Source organism: Fusarium venenatum (genome assembly GCF_020744135.1).
Source record: "Fusarium venenatum strain MPI-CAGE-CH-0201 chromosome Unknown EDB82scaffold_4, whole genome shotgun sequence".
NCBI lineage: Eukaryota > Fungi > Ascomycota > Sordariomycetes > Hypocreales > Nectriaceae > Fusarium > Fusarium venenatum.
The window spans coordinates 1,301,658-1,318,714 of record NW_027072132.1 but is presented as its reverse complement, the minus strand read 5'-3'; the positions used below and the strand labels follow the sequence as shown (position 1 = coordinate 1,318,714).

Below are 17,057 nucleotides of genomic sequence, written 5' to 3'. Positions count from 1 at the left end.
TATGGAAACTAAACAGGCATCTAGAGGGTAACTAAACAAATTGCTACCCGCCCGGGACCCGAAAATGATGGAACCTACCGATCGCTACAGGGCTGGCAGCTGCAACCCATCGTTCAGGTTCTGAAGCACAGGGCACTCGTTTATGCCTGTTGAGGCAAGATGGTGGAAGGGAACGTACCCGTAAGCCGCTGAAGAGCACTATAACTTGAGCCTCTAAAAAAAAATCACCCAATCTAAGCTACCGGCAGCCCGGTCCTGTCCTAGCTTTATCTTGTTATTTGCCACACCCTACCCGAATGAGTAACCCGAGCTTTTCATGGTGTCTTTGATAACGAACAGTCTCAGTTGCTTTTTTTGTTCCTGTCCTTTTTATCCGAACCAATTGGTACACGCGGAATGAAACGTTGAGACCAGTCGAAGCGAGGATTGGCCTGCACAAAGAAAAGCTAAAAGAAAAGAAAGAGTAGGTCTCGGATAACATGTTCCCCTTTTTTGCTTTTCGACCTATGACGAGTGTTGGAAGGTTCTGGTACATTTCCGTTGTGAGATAGGAAGTGGTGTATGACTCGATTTGTAAAAACACCAAAGAAGATATCGCCAAAAACAAAACATGCCACTGGTAATTCAATGGCGTCGAAAGTCAAGAGCCAAGGCAGCGACTAAAAAGTAACACACCATCATCATGCAATCATCACATACGTACACACTTTCAAATAATCGTGGGATACCAAGATTATTATAGCATGGACAGTCCCTAGCTGTCTCGTCTCGGGCTTGCTCTCGGCGACCCACAGGCCCTTATCACCCAAGTCTGTCGCCCCTAGCCACAACACTACGAATTGTACATACAAGAAAAGACCCAGTTTTCGTCCTCTTTTTTTCTTGTTTTGCGCCCTGGAGCGAGTTTAGAAAAAGAATTCCAAAGCACAGAAGAGTATGTAAAAGCCGTAAATCATCCCCCCCTCGCTCACTGATCTGCAACCATGAATATCATTTCCTCCTACTCATCCTTGAGCTCAAGAAGCCCTCCTGGGCCCATTTGTTAAGACACAAACGGTGTCCGTCTTTTCGTTTAAACACACATACATAGCACTTGGACCCAGTATTCACCGTGCTCCTTTTTTTACATCATATCCTCCTTTATTGTTATCGCCCATCTCACTTTCGATTATTATGTCGGGCGAACAGAATGATAGTGGAAGCGGGAGTGCAAGTGGGAGCGGTGGTCAAACCAGCCAGGTCCACACTCCTGCTCGCAGGGAAAAGAAGAAAGTTGGATGGCACGCAAGTAGACAAGAAGCTGCTGGTGAAAGCAGCGGATCTACTCGTCTACATCCAGGTCCAGTTCAACCAGACGAAGTCATCTTCTCATCCGCTGGATCACCCAAGCTCGCCCCTGGAGAACTACCACCCAATACACCAGATGCATACGAACTAAGTCTTGCCCTGAAAAAGATCTTATCGGCAGAGCAGGACAAGAAGCGCCAAGAGAAACCTCAAATGCTGGCGCCTGATACACCGGAGATCATGGGTCCCAAGCGACCCAGGCCGGCACTCCGCAGAAACACCAGTTATGACGACCCTGGAGAGAGAGAAAAGGCGGACCAAGCCGAATCCAGGACGACAGAGAGACAGTACCGATCTATGGCCGATGCTCGACAAAGAGCAGACCAACTTGCTGTCTCTGTAGGAAGTTTCTCTGCCCCAGGATCTCGAAGGGGCTCAATTGAATACGACCAAGTGCCCTCTTTCAAGCCTTTGATCGAGGACTACGACAGCCCCAAGGTCACGCCGCCACCCAAGTCGACAACTGTTGAGGATGCGGGCTACTTTGGCCTTCGACAGCGTGTGCCGAGGGTCGATGAGGATCTCTTCATGCACCACGCCGCAGCAGAGAATCTTGTCAGATCGCACACTCGCAAGGGAAAGAAGGATTTATACACAAAACACCCGAACGGAGGGGGCCACGCTTCTGGTACTGCCACGCCAGTGCTCCAACAAGCTTATGCCCACGACTACGTCCCCCGACCCGAACAGTACCGTGGTGGAATCCTCGGTTCACTCTTGAAGCTATACAATGATGATAGAAACGCTCCAGGCAGTGGTCTGAACACACCAAAAGATCCAGGAACACCTCTCATCTCGCCTCGCAACTCGCCTCCTATATCACGACCGACTTCATCCAACGGCACACCCCTCCGAACACCCCCTCGCTCTCGACCCTCCAGCGGCTTGTTCAACTACCACAAGTCGCGTCACTCTACTTCCTCTCTTGCTCTCACAGAGCTCATGAAGTCATCGTCCATGTTTGCTGCGCCCGCATCGGCAAACATGGCTGGTAAATGGGCCGAGAACGCCAAGCAACAACCCCCACCACCAAAGAAGCGGGACAAGACTCGCATCACCATCCACATCGCCGGTATCATTCAACGTCACCGATATCTTCTCAAGTTGTGTCGGGCACTGATGATGTACGGCGCTCCTACACATCGACTGGAGGAGTACATGACCATGTCGTCGCGCGTTCTCGAGATCGAGGCGCAGTTCTTGTATCTTCCTGGGTGTATGATTATCAGCTTCGACGATAGCACTACGCATACGACTGAGGTTAAACTCGTTCGTGTTCCGCAGGGTATTGATCTTGGACGTCTTCGTGATGTGCACAACATTTACAAGGAGGTTGTCCATGATAAGATTGGCGTTGAGGAGGCTACGCAGCGACTTGACGAGGTCAACGAACGGAAACCAAAGTTCAACGTCTGGTTTCGAGTATTCTTATACGGTGTAGCATCAGCTTGTGTGGCACCTTTTGCTTTCCAGGGACGGCTCATTGATCTTCCTATTGCATTCTTTCTTGGTGCTATTGTCGGCATTCTTCAACTCGTCTTGGCTCCTAGTAACGAGCTTTACGCCCACGTATTTGAAGTTTCCGCCGCTGTCATCACATCCTTTTTCGCGCGAGCATTCGGTTCAATTCAAGACGGCAAGCTCTTCTGTTTCAGTGCTCTGGCTCAGAGCAGTATCGCCTTGATTCTTCCAGGTTACATGGTTCTCTGCAGTTCACTCGAACTTCAAAGTCACAACATTGTGGCCGGTAGTGTTCGCATGGTGCACGCTCTCATCTACACACTATTCCTCGGATACGGCATCACTATCGGCGCTTCCCTCTACGGAATGATTGACAGCAACGCCTCTAGTCGATCGACCTGCGACAGGCCACTGGAGAGAGGCTGGTACTTTCTTTTCGTGCCAGGGTTCACCATGTGTCTCTGTCTTATCAACCAGGCCAAGTGGAAGCAATCTCCCGTCATGGTCGGAATGGCTGTTGCTGGCTGGTCGGTCAACAGTTACAGCGCCGATTACTTCGGCGGAAACGGGCAGATCTCCAACATGCTGGGTGCCTTGGCGGTTGGTATCCTTGCGAACCTGTACTCGCGCATGGGACGACATGTCGAGAATGGTTGGCTGGACTTGGTCGACTGGTGGAAGCTCAGGATGCGACCGCGCTACACTAAGAAGAAGTTCGAATCCGACTCATCATGGTCCCTCCCTACCCTCACAGATCCAGAGTCAAGACCTGGTACACCTGAAAAGGGCCAAGACCCGGAAAAGAAGCCTCGCAAGGTCGGATACAGTCTTGCGGCTGCGGCTATGCTTCCCGCTATCTTTGTGCAAGTGCCCTCTGGTCTTGCAGCTGGTGGTTCTCTCCTGGCTGGTGTTGCCATGGCTGATGAGATTACCAAGAATGGAACAAAGGTTGCGAGCGACATCAACACCATGGGCAATCTCGAAGGAACTGCCTTTAATGTTCTGTTTAAAGTCATTCAGGTTGCCATTGGAATTAGTGTCGGTCTGTTTATGAGTGCACTGATTGTTTACCCATTGGGTAAGAGAAGAAGTGGACTGTTTAGTTTCTAAGAGTTGGTCTTTTCTTTGTTTATTTTCCTATGTATTTACCGGTTCAGAGTGGTTATACAAAAGCAACAACTAGATCTTCTTTGTTTGGTTTATACTGGGATCGGGTTGGAAGCGATTGGCGCAAAGCGAGCGTGTCTGGGGTTTCATTTTTGTTTTATAAAGGTTAGACATATACTATTATAGAGATACGGAACGGTAATGACCGGGATGAAATGAGAAACACAGTACTACAGCAGAACAATATCATATAAGAAGTTATCTATTTATAAATATCCTCTTTGACATGTGATGTTGCACAAGTTTTGGGATCGTGGGTTGGGAATCTCGATGCTCAATTTTTATAACACAGTGACGTCAGATATACACTCACACACTGTCTCTGATTCTCTCTGCCTCGACCTTTTTCCCAACCCATCCATAACAAACACATCCAATACATCACGACCAGTGACAGAATACACGTCGGAATTTGAGTTCTTCTTTATTGATTGAAGCGGAACTAAAACAAGAACTCGGCACCACTCCGACCCCACGCGCAAACATGAAGATTCGTTCTTCTCGCATCTCAGTCTCAATAACAAAGGCAATATGCCAACGCCACGGCTCCTCAAAAAAAGGCCTCATCAAGACCATAATTTCCTTCTTTCGCCTCTTCAAACTCCTTCTCTCTCGCTATCGTTCCGTCGACTTTCTAGCTCTACGAAAAGAAGTCTGGCAGATTGACGACGACGAGTATCACGTTTCTTTCGAGATCGACACCAAGGATTCGCTCGTACCTATCGGAGATCTAGGATACAGCGGTTCTACCTTTTTCACGACGGCGAATGAGAAGTATCTCATAAAGTCACTACCCAGACGCTTCGAGCATGATTTCTTCGCAAAGGAATTGCTGGATCCGTATGTTGGACATATGAAGAATCAACCGCACAGTTTACTTGTCCGTATCATGGACCTTGTTTATGCACCGCACAAGTCTATCGGTGGTATGCTCGGTGCTGCGCCGACACACCACATTGTCATGGAGAATTTACTCTACGGGAAGCCAAATGGTGAACAAGGCAAGACGTGGGAGACGTACGATCTCAAGCCAAACGACTACTTCTTTCCTGAACGAGATATCGCAAACGGTGCTCTCGTGCCGGATAGTGTGATAGAGCGACTTGTCGATGAATTTCCCGACAAAGTCCGTGTCACACGACAGGCCAAAGAGGAGCTCCTCTCCCTCCTCTTTGCAGATTCAGCACTCCTGGCTTCCCACAACGCAGTCGACTATTCACTCTTCCTCGTGCGGTACCCCAGAGGCAGCGAGGTACCTATCGTGGAATCCGACGCAGGAAACTGGCGACGAGGAGTAGATGATGTGGAAGGGAAGTGGACATACAGATGTATTCTGCTAGACTTTTTCTGGACAAAGCATGCCTTTCATGCACGAGCGTTGACAAAGGTAGTCAAGATTTTCAACAAGATTGCCCACAAGGGGCCCATGAGCATCACTGCGGACCCGGAAGAGTATAGGGAGAGATTTATGAAGATGGTGGACGATATGGTTGTCGTGGGGTGATAATGTTATTTACCCAACGAAATTCTTTCTACGCGAAAAGTATGGAGTAGGACAAGGCTTTTTTCTATTTCGGCGATACCTAACATTCTATGGGGTTTGAGATAATGGACAATATTTCTATTCAAGACTTGCTCATTGATGCCAAGTGTCAATACTGGTTGATTAGAGTAGAGAACAGCTTCACGACGGACTGCACGTTCTTGTGATACAAACTTAGTAGCAATTTAACTTTTAATTCACCCGAATGACTCCCTTTTCATTCATTAGAGCCGCAATAATGAATGGCTTCCCTGTGCAGCTAAATGCCTGAAGACGTCTAGTGGGTAGCAGAAAAAACGATACCCTAAGGGGCTTATACAGTCATACCATTAGACTTTGTCATGAACACTACCCCTTCAAACTTCAAGTATCAGGTTAAAGAACTCCATTGCCATTCAACGCTTTGAACACATGCAAACGGAGTAGGTCTCTGTTCATTAACTGAGGTTACAGGGCATATCTCTTGACCAAACTAACATCTCTTTGACGCTGGTTATCAGTGCCCTAGGAGTGCAGTAGAAGCTTCACTTGCATGACTTTCAAAGAATAAAGATGAGAATTTTAACAAGAAACTCATGATTGCAAACTGTAAAACAGACGAATTATTATATTAACTTCTCTAATAGCCTCTGTGAAGTAAAAGAAACTTTGACTACCTCATACAACTACGCACATATTTCCATATTAACTTCACAAATCACTGTAGAATAAAAGATTAACTTGAACTCTGTGATAATAAACGCACGCAAAAAAAAATCCTCTCTTTTTAGGTCTCTTGTACGGCTATATAATTATCCCCTTGTTCGCCTTCATTCTCTGCTCTTCATTGTTCAGACATCCCCGTTTGCAATTCACATTGTTCCACGCCATTGTTCAACTACTGGAATTCTGACTACGTTCCCATTCACTCAAGGCCTGCCTGTTACTACTTTTTTCAAGCATCGCTTTAACTTCTACAGATTCTTCTGGCATTCTATTCTACTTCTCCCTAATATCCTTCTCCAAAAGCTATTTGCTCTACATATCTTTTCGAGATATTTTTACTCTATCAAAGAAGTATAATCAACAGAAATCTCTATGTTGTTAATATCTGCATCTATTTGCAGCGTTACCAAACACTTCTTTCGACATCCTTGACCTATATTTATCGCGCTCCCTCAGAAGAACATTACCATCGAGAGCATACTCTACCCCTGACCACCATCCTTATCCTCATTCCTCGACATACATCGGATTATATCAACACGAGTATCATCAATCTCACTATTGCCACTATCTCCTATACACACAACTACCCACCGCATCAGACACAATGCTTCGTTTCTACTCCCTACCACCCGAGATTCAGAACATGATTCTCAATCTCGTCGCTGAACCTTCAACAACTTCCTCCACACCCCAAGCACCCTCAGCCCCTGAGAAGTCCAATCTAGCTCCGTACGCCTGCGTCGATAAGTTCTGGAACTCATTTTTCGAGTCAAGAACATTTAACAACCTCATCATCACGCAAGATGACATCCCTACTCTCTCCCAAATCGTGGGCCGCCAAAAACGCCTATTCCTCCATCACCTCTGGCTTCGCATCGAGCTGCCAAAGTATCTAACCTCAACGATAAAAGAGGAAGAAAATCCCAAGGTCCTCTGGGCACTAGATTCGGTTTTTACCAAGTCTATTTTTAACCTCTGGGATGTCCTTTCAGTATGGAACAGCACCGGACATAATGGCATGACCCTCGAACTTAGTGCTTTTTCGCCAAGGGACTGGAATAGTTTCCTCGTCCATAACTGCTCTGTCGAAAAGGATGTAGAGCTCTACAAAAAGTATCTCACATCTGGCTCGACAGAGCAGTACGAAGCCGTTAGTGATGTACACGAGCCGTACGTCAACCTGCACCATGCTATTCGCAACGTACCGAGGCGCAACGACTACTGGTTCCCGACAGTCAACAACCTTTTTGGTTGGAAGCCGCTTGAATTTACCGAAGACGTTGCGCAGTTGCCTCCAGTCTCGGTGGTGACCAAGTTCCTTATCCGACGACAGCAGTTTCGGGAAATCTATCCCACTGCTCTGGAGACGATGCTTAGCAGTCTAACGAATGTACAAGAAATCCACGTCGAACGCTGGCGCTGTGCAGAGTCTAGTGACGAAAAGATGTGGTGCAAGGAGGCACAGATTACCTTTGGAATGTCTCTACCACCATCAGTCCAAAGACTCAGTCTATACGGCGAAACAAGCAAGGTATTTCATATCTGGGAGCCCAAGAAAGCCACAGTTGTCAGTCTGGCCAAGACGCTGCGACAATACACCAGGCATCTGGAGTCCCTCTCCATTTCGCATCTCATAGATGCAAAGGAGTTTCTACGTCCGTTCTACTCTGACAACGGGGTCAGATTGTTACCCGACTGGAAGAATCTGAAGAGGTTGTCGCTCACCTCGGATATCTTCAAGACCGGTACAGAGAAGGACGTCAACGATCTTTTGTGCGCGGCCGCTCGTGCTTCAAAGAAGATGCCCAAAATCGAGATGCTGGAGCTATGGAACGGCGAGGCAGCCTGTGTCTTTTGCTACCGAGTGGAAGACACAATGAGCGAGATCACTTGGCGTGGAATGCATTTCCCAATCCTCGACAATGAAGTGGTCAGAACTTGGGAGGCTGCTTCCATCAACAACAATCGTCCAGACGTCAGAGAATCAGCCAAGCCTATCAAGATAGAGAACATTGTATCTTCTAGGCAAGTCCTTAAGTACGTGACCAGCAGATACCGGATTCTGCATCCCGTCTCTGCCATTAGGGCAATTTGGAAGAGAAGGAGGGGCAAATCAGATGACTATGAGACGAGAGGCAGGAAAAGAGCGAAGAAATATGAAATCAAGGATGAATGTTCCCTGGCGCAACAGCATAGCATTGGAGTTTGGTATGACGTTTGATACCCATGAAGTTACTCCTAGTTTAGACATCACGATACCCAGCATAGCAAGTTAAGAATAAACAATAATCATAATTGATATAACAGTTTCCACGTTATACTGCCGACGACTCCAGGATCGTAATCATACAGTGACAAAACTAAAAACGCCTCGTATGCATCCAGTGCCTACAAACAAACACCACGCAATTTTCCTTTTAAGCAACAACCGACTCGACTCTAGAGTCTTCTCCAGAGTGAGATTCGCTGTTTCGGGGCTTCTCGTTGCCACGATGGAAGTGGGCCTCGTCTCGCTGCTCGCGGGTGATGTATCCAGGAGGAACCCACTTGTGACTGTTCCAAGGCTTGAGACCCTCCTGGCCGTACATGAGGTCGACGTTCTCCAGACTGAGGGCGCGAGATTCGAAGAGGAAGAACCAGACAAGGGCAGCGGCAGCCAGGTTGGTTCCGACAAAGACGAAACCGTAACCGTAGGAGATACCGGCGGTGGCAAGAGGAGTAAGGAAAGCAATCATGACTAGAAGGCGGATTAGTGTTGGAATGCATGTATTGATGATAGAAAAACTTACAGTTTCCAAGCCAGTTGCCGGCAGTAGCAATAGAAGCTTGCTTCGCACGAGTACGGAGAGGGAAACTCTCGCCGATAACGACCCAAGCCATGGGACCCCAAGTACTGGCGAAAGAAGCGATAAACATACAGGCGCAGACAATAAGAACGATGCCGACGGCCTTGTTCTCCTCGGGGTTCATAGCGGTACCGATGGCGGCAAAGACGGCCAGCCAGCCAGCTTGCCAGAGAGCACCGATGAATAGAGGCCAACGACGACCAAATCGCTCGACAAACCAGAGACCCATAAATGTAGTGGCGACGTTGACAGCACCCAGGATAAGCTGGGTCTGGATAGGGTCCTCGATACCAGCGGACTCGAAGATGGTAGCACCATAGTAGAAGAAGTAGTTGACACCGGTCCACTGCTGGAGGAAGTGGATGAAGAAACCGAGGAATGTTCGCCAGACGAGCTTGGGAATTGAGCTCTTGGGGTTGAAGCACTCGGCCCAGCTACCCTGGCCGACTTGTCGTTCCTTCTCGAGAATTTCCTTCATTTCCTTCAGGTCGTCCTGGACGAGGGGGTGGTCGAGGTTGTGCTTCATGCCACGGAGTCGACCTAATGATATTTGGGCGCCCTCCCAGTCACCTCGAGAAGCAAGCCATCTAGGAGACTCGGGGACGATGAGGATACCGAGGCCAAGAGGAAGAGAGAAAAGGATACCAAGGCCGATAACGATTCTCCAAGAAGCGCTGTTGGTGTCCATCTTTTTGAAACCAAGACATGCTATGTTGGAAATCAGGATACCGATGGTGATCATGAGCTGGTAAGAGGCGACAACAGCACCACGGATCTCTCGAGGGGAGCATTCGGACTGGAACATGGGGACACCGACGGAAAGGTTACCGACACCGAGACCAGCGACGAATCGACCCATCATCATATGAACCCACGACTCCATCGCCGTAATCTGAATGACATTACCGATAATGAAAATGGCGACTCCGAATGTCATACTCTTTCGTCGACCCCACCAATCAGCGGTGCTAGAGTTGTTAGCTGGAGGTTGAAGAAGATGGTTGAAGCAACATACTAAGCACCAGAGAGAGCACCGAGCAAACTTCCAATACTCATGAGACTAACAAGAATGGACTGGATGATAGGGTCCCATTCTTTAGCACCCTCAGGGCCTTGGGCGAATCGGTCCTTGAAGTCTGAGAACAGGAGCATAGAGCTAATCTGACCCGTGTCGTAACCGAAAAGGAAACCACCAATGGATGTAATCACACCCAAAAGGATGGCCTCGATACCACAGTCAGCGCCATTGACCTTGATAGACCTAGAAGAGGGAGACGGTTAGTATTGGAAAGAGACAAAGAGAGTGACAGAAGGGAGTGCATACTTTTGACCCAACATGATGATGTACAACTGCCTGGCAGATGACAGAAGTAATGTTTGGGTAAAGAAAAAGATGTAAAACTAGAGTGAAGATCTGTTTCCAAAAGGCATGAAAAGGTGGGAGGACGAGGGTCTTTTATTGTTCAAGACGCGACGGGTAGACCTGGTCTGGTCTGGGTAGCGGAGATTTGAGTCGTATCACAAACAGCGGGAGAGAGAATGTCTGCCCCATAAACACATCCTGATCCATTACGCTAGAAGGAAGAACGGACGGGCAATAGGAATAGGCAGTCGGGGGGCCCGTTGCAGCAAGTGCAGGTGTCCTGGCCCATCCTTCCGTTTCTGATGATGATGAATGGGGCATCATTTACTAAACTTGGCAGTCGTCATGGGGGGAAACGAGAAACCATCATGGGCAACCAAGTTCAAGTCAGCCGTTGCGCCAAATGCAGATCACTTGATTAGTGTTTGCAGTTAAGTCGTCGAAAGGAACGCGGTCCATGTTGTTGGGCGTTATTCTCTAACGGGTTTGAGAATTAAAGGGCCGATATTAGAGGTGTTTGTATAGAAATAATCCTTTTCGATCTGGGGTTTCTCCAATATTTCGTGTCTCTCATGCAGAGTCGACTGTCGACTGTAGGCTGGGCAAGGCGAACAAGACAATCTTGGCAGTGACCTGGGGGTGTCGTTGTGGGTTATCCACGGGGAACGAGTCAAGAAGTTACAGGGGTCGCGTCCGTTACTGACGGACTGACACTGATTGGGTTTTCTGGAAAATGTGGATGTCATTTTTCCCCTTGGCACAGGCACATAAAGTTTTCTGGGGTACGTACCTGGCTAAGCCTCTCCTCTGAAGCAGGTGGAAACTTGGCCAAAAGAATTTGATGGTGTTGCTGTTGGTGTTTAAGGATTGGCTCATGACGTAACTGTCAAGGTAAGCTTAAACCCCAGTGTGTGGCCCAATTTGGTGACCCAACATTGACCAATCTCTGGGCCTACGGCATCGTTCTCGGTGCGATAAGAAAAAATACTGGATACTCGACTCCACGTCGATCACGGGGTTAGGGATGAATTACGCATGAGACAGAACAAGAGAATTGAGTGCATCTCATCCTTTCTCCATCTCTCCAGCTTCTGTCACAAAAGCCACCGAAGAAAGACCTTGATTCTGTAGCGAGATTCTGGGGAATTCTGCGGAGAGCCGAATCCCAAGAAATCTTTGTCTTGCATCACTCTATTTTATCGAGTCCAAGGTTTTGGTTCTTGCGTATCATTCATCGCCAAGCAAGGAAGACAGGGAGAACATGTGGATCTTTGTTCACGATGATGTCTTGGCTGAAGTACCGGCATATTAATCGAAGTCTCTAACACGCTAACCAGAGAAGAAAAAAATCTTTCAGGGCTTCTCAGCTCATCGTTTCCCTTACGTGACTCTGCACTTACAGTCATAAACTCCTTACACTGCATTGATCAAAGCCTACACTGAAAAATCTACTCCGGGCCCGCATCATTTCGGAATCTCCTATGTCTCCAAGCCCCACCCGGAGCCGTGGAGAAGCCGGCCGTTTACTCGGAGCTTCATGCCTGTCGCTGGGGAACGGACAGACGTTTTCAACGTCGACCGTCCACAATCACAGAGTAAACGGCCCGTTTGTCGCATGAAGCCCCCCTATTCCCTATTTTCGACTTCCCCGAACCAACAGAAGCCTATCAATGTCCCCCAAAGCCCCCATCTCTCCCCAATATCTCCCCCACGACCCAGCAAATGCACAAACTCCAGAGTTTTCATCGAGAGAATCCGGGTCAACATTCTGGGGACTCCTCATTCCCAACTCCGCGTTCATCACCCAGAAATGGCGGAGATGAAGGAGTAGTGAAACACCAGCTGACTGTGAACGGGCCCTATAAATCGGCGGTAATTCGGCGCTGTCCTCAGACCGTGGGTGAGTTGTCGTGGATAATTCAACTCATCACCCGTATTTTCTTCTTCGACATCCGACTTTTGTAGAACTACGGAGCAATTCTGTATACTCTTTACGTATAGTTTTCCGACACGAAAAAGAATTCTCGCTCCTGGATCATCTCGGTGAACCGGTGAGCGGGAGATTCAGGCAGCTGAACATGTATCTTGCCCAACATACACCAAAAAAGGAGAATGGTCCAGACATACAATGGGGCTCATTCGACTTTTGGATCACGGTCAGGCTCAATTACCGTTTCGGTTATGAATGCATAGCCAGCTGTTGGCCAAGATATACGCGGTGGAGAAGAGAAAAGTTTGTAGTCAAGGGGGATTCTCTGAGAGACTCTGACCCAACCGTTGTCACAACTTTACGATCGAGCCACGGATATTCATGCGGAATGTATGCTTACCAACAGTTGATTCTGCATGGTTAATGCCTCTTATCAATCACCTGCTATAACAGTCGACTGTTACAAGGCTGTGTAAGGATCGCAAGCATCTCACCATCATATCATAACCCCTTTCAATCCCGACTTTCCATACTACAAGTTTCACAACATGACACCACAAGTACAATTCCCTCATCTCGTTTCTCTACAAATCGGATTTTTTATATGAGTGAAGAATTGATAGACGAGGAGTATATGTCGAATGTCCCATCTTTCGATATGTGCACTCTGGGCAGTACAACACTAATGCACTGCGCTTATTTCCTGAGATAAGGTCGGAAATCTAAATTCGGAAACCCGAATGTCTATCAAAATAGATTTGTTAGGCAGGTGATCGAGTTTGAACTCTTACCGCGAGACTAAGAAGCGAGTAATCACAGGAGCGGAACCATCTTGGTCATGTGAATAGCGTGCTGAGTTGCAGAAACCCAGTGTTTTTGCAGTCGTATTCTCCTGCATAATCCTAGTATCACGTTTGTTCTTGTTATCCTTGCAGTTGTAACATGGACGGAGCGTGAGTTTTATCGACGCGGTTATCGACGGTGTTGACAGCGCTGATGGATCGCCGTCTTTATTTGACTGTTGAACGCAGCAACCACGTGAGGGAAATTATAAGCATACTAATAAAGCCATTTTTCAGGGTCTAATTAGGAGTTTTCGAGACAATTACACCAGATGACTACATGACAAGTCATTAATGAGGTTGTCGTTGATCAGCATAGGGTAGTTAACTAGGCCCTTGTAAGTGTAATCCACTCGCCCTGACAGATATCTAGGGTCCAGTTCCCCATCAATCACCTTTTTTGAGGAGCTTGATATGCAGGTGAAGAAAACCGCAGATATGTCGTTGGTTAAATCCAGAAATTTTTCTTGGAGATGGTATCCAGACGTTGAAAAATACTTCAATACTGCCGTGATAAAGTTTACAATGAAACTATATTTAATCCAATCTCGGCACGGACGGGTCCAATCCCTCATAATCTATCAGCCACGTTAACAACAACCTCCTAAGTCTCCCTTGCATTGAGTTCACTCAACTGAAGTGTTGAACTGGAACGAACTCAACATAAAGAGTCCAACAAGATCCAACACCATGACTTATCACTGTCCCGACTGTGACAGACTCTTCTACTCAGGGAGGAAAGCTCGCGACCAGCACTGTCTAGCAACGGGCCACGCTCTCCCACAATTCGAATGAGACACGTGCAGTGACTGCTTCGATGATAAGTATGACCGCTGCGAACACATAAACCTGCAAATGCACTGGTGTAGGAACGTGCCAGAGTGTATGCTGTGTTGTTTTCGCTCTGTGATTAAAACAGAGATAACGAAGCATGAGATTGAGCATCATAATTATTGTGCTGACTGTAAGCGTCAGTTTTCAAATCTGAATTGTATCCGACAGGCGAGTCTTGAGTTGCCAATTGGACAGATGTAAACCTTGACAAGACGTACGACATCAACCCCCGACTAGCATGGAACCACTGGGCAAAAGCCTACGAATGCTATCTATGCCACAAGCTTCATTCTTCGCTACATGGCTTGAAGTTGCATCTCGAATCACCAACATTAGTAGAAGCTGTATCATTGTTTGAATTCAACTTGCCTAAGGGAGTTTACCACGTTGGCGGCACCTATCAATCATCTTGAGAGCGAGACCTGCAAGATTATGCGATTCCAGCAGGTGCAGAGGAATATTGCGACCATTGTTGATTCTAATCGGATGATTTCCAACTAGGGGGTGTTTTTGGAAGAGTTTCGGTCGTCAGTTTGGGATGGTATTTATAACAGAATGGGAAGAGACTAGGAGTTATTGGGGAATACCGGCGTGATCCTTCTCAGATGGTGTTTGGGTTAACGGTTTGCAGTTCAAGTTAGAGTGTATTATTAACTAAATATTTTATAAGGCTGCTAGACATAATTCGGATACGCGACTGTTCAGAGATACCGAGGAACCACCTTGCCCAGGTGGATATGTCTTGAGCAACCTCAAAGTTGCACTTCAACGTTGCACACCAGGCAGGCAATTGGAAGCACTGGGCATTTCATGGTTGGGAAGGCTGGGCTCTTAAGTGCCTGCCTTCGCGCGCCAAGGTGGTTGTGGGACAGGTGATCTTACTGCTGTTGAAATTGTATCCATTATGTTGGTATATAGAAGATAGGTGTAAGGGTCAATCCGACAGGGCTAGCTGTAGCCGGGTTGATGACGGCCCTGTTGACCCTATGTAAGCTGTTGACCGTTTATACTATGTTGAGTAGGGAATTGGGGTCGTTTTTAATAGTTAGATATAGCACGTTGCAATGACTTGGATTGTTGAAGACTAACAACCTGTTGACTAGGTTGATCATGTTGATCCTCTTGATAATACCCTCTCCTCAGAGTATCAGAAAAATTGACCGCTGGAAACATAAGAGATGAAATTATTAGGTCAGCTTATGCTCCTTATACTATAGTTCTTAGACTACTTATACCCTAAACTTAGGAGTGCAACTTTTCTACTAACAGCCTCTACCAGCTTGTATGACGTTGCGACCATTGCGGGCAGGCGGGTAGGTTCATAGGCACCTTCCACCTTCCACCTTCCTGCAGTGAATCACAGCCATCACGTGCCCGCATTCAAGCCGGCTCTTCCCCTTTACTTTCAACTTCTCTTTTCTCCCTCCGTCATCCATTTTACATCGCAGAACCCATCCAACGTCAACCAGATTGCCAAGATGTGGACGTGCGGAACTTGCTAGAAACAGTTCCCCGCGGGCGAGCGGGCTCGAGACAGACACTGTTATGCCACAGGGCATTACGCACCAGACTGGGAGTGCGGAGTTTGCTTCACGGGCTTCGATTGCCAAGATGACTGCATTGAACATGAGATAAACGAGTGTATCTATTGTTCGGAATGCCTGGAGAGGTGTTTCGACTGGGAGGAAATGGAATCGGTATGTTTCTCACCAATACTTGCGCTTGTGTTGCTGACTATGAAAGCATTTGAACTCGATCGATCACGAACAGTCGGAGTATCATCGCCAATGCCAATGTCAAGATGAAGAGGACGATGACTGTTACCAAGATGAGGAAGGCGATCCTTGCTATTGCGAAGATGAAGACGATGTTTCCTATTACCCACACCAGGGAGCTGCTGTTCCCTATTACTACAACCAGGGAGGCTCTGTTTCTTATCGCCAAGGCAAAGGGGTTATATGCCCCTTCTGTGGAGCAAATTATCGAGCCGCCAGTGGCATTGCCCACCACCTTGAACGCGGTTGCTGCCCTTGTGCACCCTTAGATCGAGATACTATGTATCAAGAGGTCAGAAGGCGAGATCCAGACGGCATCATCACCAACCACTTTCTTGAATGGCAACCCACCATCCATTACCAAGCCACAGAGCTTGCCTATAGCCCGTATTTGGGCGAATACGAGTGTTATCTCTGTCACGACTCATTCCGACGGTTGTCGAGCCTGAACCAGCACCTTGAATCACCTCGACACCAGCAGAATTTGTATCACTGCCCGAACAGATCCTGTATCAGAGAGTTCACGACACTCGCCGGACTCATCAACCACTTGGAAAGCGAATCGTGCCGTTTCATGCGGTTCCAGGCCATTCAGAATGGTATGCGTGGACTTGTCCTCTCGTCTCGAGGCATCGAATTTTATTGAGGCAAAGGAGAACTGGTCGACACTGAGAAGAAGGACTGCCCTGAATTCTTGGCACATGACTTGACAATTGGTACGCAAGGGACTATGATAGTGGCAGAGTTTTGGGAGTCAGACACATCGCGTATGTTCGAAATCAGCCCGGTTGTTCTATATCGCATATTCTGAGAGGGGATATTGACTTTCGAAGAGTGCCTGAATCATGTACAGCACTTATCACTAGCTTAGAGGAACACCTAATAAAAAAACGGAATTAAAAAAACGACCTCCTAAGTCTTAGGGTATGAAAATAAGGAGGCTAAGAACTATAGCCTAAGGGGTATAAAGTGACCTACCAATTTTGTCTTTTATGTTTCCAGCGGTCAATCTTTCTGATGCCCTGAGGCCAATGTCTCACCTGCTATTTCCTGCTGACCTCGATGACTATTCCCGCCACCAAGATTTGATTTGTATCACCTGATGGGAGCAATCATAAAACAACATCACCTAATTAAAAAAGTGATAAATTGAGGCTGACCAGTGTAAATACTAACCGTTAGTGTTTAACTATACTTTCATATGGCATTGCGCTTTGACAGTCATTGGCTACAAGGGTCTC

The 17,057-nt window shown here is 47.4% G+C and overlaps 4 protein-coding genes across 4 annotated transcripts; 3 read left to right on the top strand and 1 right to left on the bottom strand.

Annotated features, from left to right (window-relative positions):
• Positions 1–1,173: 1,173 nt before the first annotated feature.
• EDB82DRAFT_436929 (uncharacterized protein) lies at positions 1,174–5,479 on the top strand (the record flags this gene model as incomplete). The annotated part of the gene is made up of 3 exons (XM_025737237.2): positions 1,174–3,905; positions 3,966–4,080; positions 4,373–5,479. 3 exons carry the CDS (start codon positions 1,174–1,176, stop codon positions 5,477–5,479), a joined length of 3,954 nt encoding a protein of 1,317 aa, XP_025592118.2.
• Positions 5,480–6,830: 1,351 nt separating this feature from the next.
• On the top strand, positions 6,831–8,447 carry EDB82DRAFT_561194 (uncharacterized protein; the record flags this gene model as incomplete). Its single annotated transcript, XM_025737235.1, has 1 exon — positions 6,831–8,447. The coding sequence occupies one exon, from the start codon at positions 6,831–6,833 to the stop codon at positions 8,445–8,447; it is 1,617 nt and encodes a 538-aa protein (XP_025592116.1).
• A 51-nt stretch (positions 8,448–8,498) lies between these two features.
• EDB82DRAFT_292320 (general substrate transporter) lies at positions 8,499–10,657 on the bottom strand. Its single transcript, XM_025737234.2, has 4 exons — positions 10,397–10,657; positions 10,088–10,333; positions 9,016–10,040; positions 8,499–8,963 (listed from the first exon to the last, which is right to left on the bottom strand). The coding sequence occupies exons 1-4, from the start codon at positions 10,408–10,410 to the stop codon at positions 8,644–8,646; spliced, it is 1,605 nt and encodes a 534-aa protein (XP_025592115.1). The 5' UTR covers positions 10,411–10,657; the 3' UTR covers positions 8,499–8,643.
• A 5,072-nt stretch (positions 10,658–15,729) lies between these two features.
• EDB82DRAFT_479614 (uncharacterized protein) lies at positions 15,730–16,462 on the top strand (the record flags this gene model as incomplete). Its single annotated transcript, XM_025737232.1, has 2 exons — positions 15,730–15,738; positions 15,785–16,462. 2 exons carry the CDS (start codon positions 15,730–15,732, stop codon positions 16,460–16,462), a joined length of 687 nt encoding a protein of 228 aa, XP_025592113.1.
• Between the last annotated feature and the right edge of the window lie 595 nt (positions 16,463–17,057).

What these genes read in the sequence shown, in the direction of transcription:
- EDB82DRAFT_292320 (XM_025737234.2), bottom strand. An exon ending in GGTGCTCTCTCTGGTGCTTA is followed by an intron (nt 10,041 to 10,087) that starts GTATGTTGCTTC and finishes TAACAACTCTAG; the next exon opens with CACCGCTGATTGGTGGGGTC. An exon ending in CGGCAACTGGCTTGGAAACT is followed by an intron (nt 8,964 to 9,015) that starts GTAAGTTTTTCT and finishes TCCGCCTTCTAG; the next exon opens with TCATGATTGCTTTCCTTACT.